At 30.1% G+C, this 2,999-nt stretch overlaps 1 protein-coding gene across 1 annotated transcript in view; it reads left to right on the top strand.

The window, feature by feature from the left end:
- The first annotated feature begins 1,992 nt into the window (after positions 1-1,992).
- The window catches only part of LOC104825140 (putative RING-H2 finger protein ATL21A), a 3,948-nt gene continuing 2,941 nt past the window's right edge, over positions 1,993-2,999 (top strand). The window contains exon 1 of the mRNA XM_010557421.1: positions 1,993-2,755. Coding sequence (XP_010555723.1) covers positions 2,068-2,755 — 688 coding nt within the window. The 5' untranslated portion in view covers positions 1,993-2,067. The remainder of the gene's footprint in view (positions 2,756-2,999) is intronic.

Raw genomic sequence — 2,999 nt, 5'->3', positions numbered from 1 at the left:
GGACGTGAAACAAACGCTGCGATTTGCGTATGCATGAGACGCTGCCGCTATGGCGTTTGCGGTTGTCAGCGACCAAACCAAATAAAAGAATGGTGATGATGTGAAAGAGATAAATTAGCATTAAACTAAAGAAAAATGAACGAGTCGTCGTCGTCGTCGTCGCCGAGTTTTGGAATTATTTTGTGTTCAGTGACTCGTTTGTTTAATTTCCACATTTGGATTTATGATTAATGGTATCGTGGTCCAATGAAATCGCATTCGTCAAGTCAAATTCCCATCCTCTTTACTGCTCTTTTTGCTTATTTTTTTTTGTCTTTTCCCTTTATTTTATGGAAAACAATATACGGTAAACCTCTAGGGTCGAATGGCGTATATTTCGGTTTCCGCAATATTTTGATTCAACTATTTTTTATTTAATTGTTTTGGTTTCTTAAAATTATACCATTTAATTCTATATTTTAAAATTCAATTTTAGCAGTCAATTTCACTTCACATTCGTCTACTTCAATTCAAATAAATGTTTTCCAATTCAATTCGGTTTTAATCGAAATGTGTATCCTAATTATATGTATACATACATATTAGATGTATTCATTCATATACACTTATAAATATCTATTAAGAACATTTGAATCCAAAAATGTTAAGAGATAAATTAAAACCTATATAAACCTATCTAGAATATGGATCTTGTTCATAAATTATACTAACCCTAAAGCTGAGAAGATTATAATTAAGGTAGCTTGACCAGTCTAAAGCAATCTGGTCCAACAATCTTTGATTAGCCATTCATTCCATTAGAATATTGATTTAATAATATATTAAATTAAATTCAGATATGTTAGTGAAGTCTTTCGTAGCATGATGTGCCAGACTTGGTTTTGCATCTTCTGTCATGGAAGAGTTGACTTTTCAACGTCTCTGTCATTATTGCATACGGTAATGTTTTGAATCTTTTGATTAACCATATATATATACATATGATCAATCTATTATTTTAGTTTGTAAAGATATATTTCATTTACATATGATTCAAATTCAAACATTTTTTTTATATCATCAAATTATCTAGAGTAAGATTTTTCGTTTTTTACAAATAAAATATAAAATATAGTTAGCGTTAAAGTATTCATGTGAAAAGTAATAACAATAATAACTGTCAAACAAAAAATTTAAAAAAAGATTAATTCTAAAAAACCATCAACTACTTAATTTACTGAAAATTCTTTTATTTTACATTCTTTTATAAAATTCACCAATTATTACTTTTAAAATAATCATCAACTACCTAAATTACTAAAAAAAAAAATTATATCTTAACTTAACTATAAAAATCCATCGATCTTTAGCTTTGAAAAAAAAACATATTCCTTTAAAAAGTATATATCATCTCTTATATATATATATACAATATATGGTATTTCATTTATTAAATGTCTTTATAAAAAATCAAATTTATTGTTTATAACATCTCAAATGTTTAATAGATCATAAAATCATCAAATACATACATATATATATATATATATGAATTCAATCTGTAAAATATATTTGATTTTAAATATAAAATTTGTATAAATAATATAAAAGATGATACATATAAATTATAAAATTTTAATTATAACAATAAAAATTTAATGTTTATAAAAATTACAAGTATAATAATATAATAAATTTGTATGCATATTTAGTTTTTTATCAGGACATTTAGAATTTTATAATTTATATATAGTTTAAATTAAAAATTGATAGATTTTTATAATAACTTTAAAGTGAAGTTTTTTTTATTAAGTTACATAATTGATGGTTCCTTATTTAAAAATGAAAATTAATAGATTTTTTATAACAAATTTAAAATAGATTTTTTAACAAGTTTAGATCATTTATGATTTTATTAATATAAAATTAATTATTGATCGATTTTACAATAAATATAAAATAAAATGTTTTTAAAACAAATTATATAATTGATGGGTTCTCTTTTCAATTCTTAAACAACATCCTTGTCCAATTGCATATAAGAATCTCTTACAAATTCTTCCTCGCTAGTTTAAAAAAAAATCAACAATGGATTCTACAAAAACCATAACTTTCTCTCTCCTAGTTTTCTCTCTCTTAATCCCAGCGAGGACCTCCGTTACATGCAATAACGCCGGTTGCCGACGTGGCGACCCGGTGATCCGTTTCCCTTTCCGGGTCAAGGCTCGACAACCCGAATCATGCGGCTACCGCGGCTTCGACTTAACGTGCGATAACGCGGATAACGCCACAACCATATCGCTACCGTCGGGAGATTTCACCGTCGAACAGATCGACTACGCGGCTCAGGAGATTTGGATAAACGACCCCGACAACTGTCTCCCTCAACGGATCCTAACGCTGAACCTCTCGACGACGCCGTTTAGTAGCGTTTACTCGAGGTCCTTCAGTTTCTTCAACTGCTCAACTTCAGACTATCTCCGGTTCCGGCCGTTGAACCCCATAGCGTGTTTGAGCAGCGAAAACAGCACGGTGTTCGCCACCGCTTCGCCTAGGGTGGTTAATTTCTTGTCACAGACGTGCCGTTTTGTGAAAAGAGTGGATGTTCCGGTTTTGTGGGGGTTTGACGAGCAGATTGCGTCGTCGGACCTGAGTGAAAACCTCTGGCTGACTTGGCGGGTCCCGAGATGCCGTGGATGTGAGATCAGAGGAGGTCGTTGTGGGCCTAAGAGTAATTCCACCCCCGAAATCGTTTGCTCTAATGTTCCCAAGTCAGGTAAATTCTCTATTTCTTTTTTTTTTTTCACTCTAAGCAAAAAATCATATATAACATATATATATATATATATATATATATATATATATATATATGTGTGTGTGTAAACAACAAAAAAATTAAGAAAGAACAACTAGATTATGTGCATGAAAATGCTAAAAATCATAAGGTGGTATATTGATAACACGTATCATAATCATATAATCGGTAGTTCATAGATGTGTGTTATGGCTGGTTTTTGGGG

Source organism: Tarenaya hassleriana, unplaced genomic scaffold (assembly GCF_000463585.1).
Source record: "Tarenaya hassleriana unplaced genomic scaffold, ASM46358v1 Cleome42, whole genome shotgun sequence".
Lineage (NCBI taxonomy): Eukaryota > Viridiplantae > Streptophyta > Magnoliopsida > Brassicales > Cleomaceae > Tarenaya > Tarenaya hassleriana.
The sequence above is the reverse complement of the archived record's forward strand: the minus strand, read 5'-3'. Positions and strand labels throughout refer to the sequence as shown.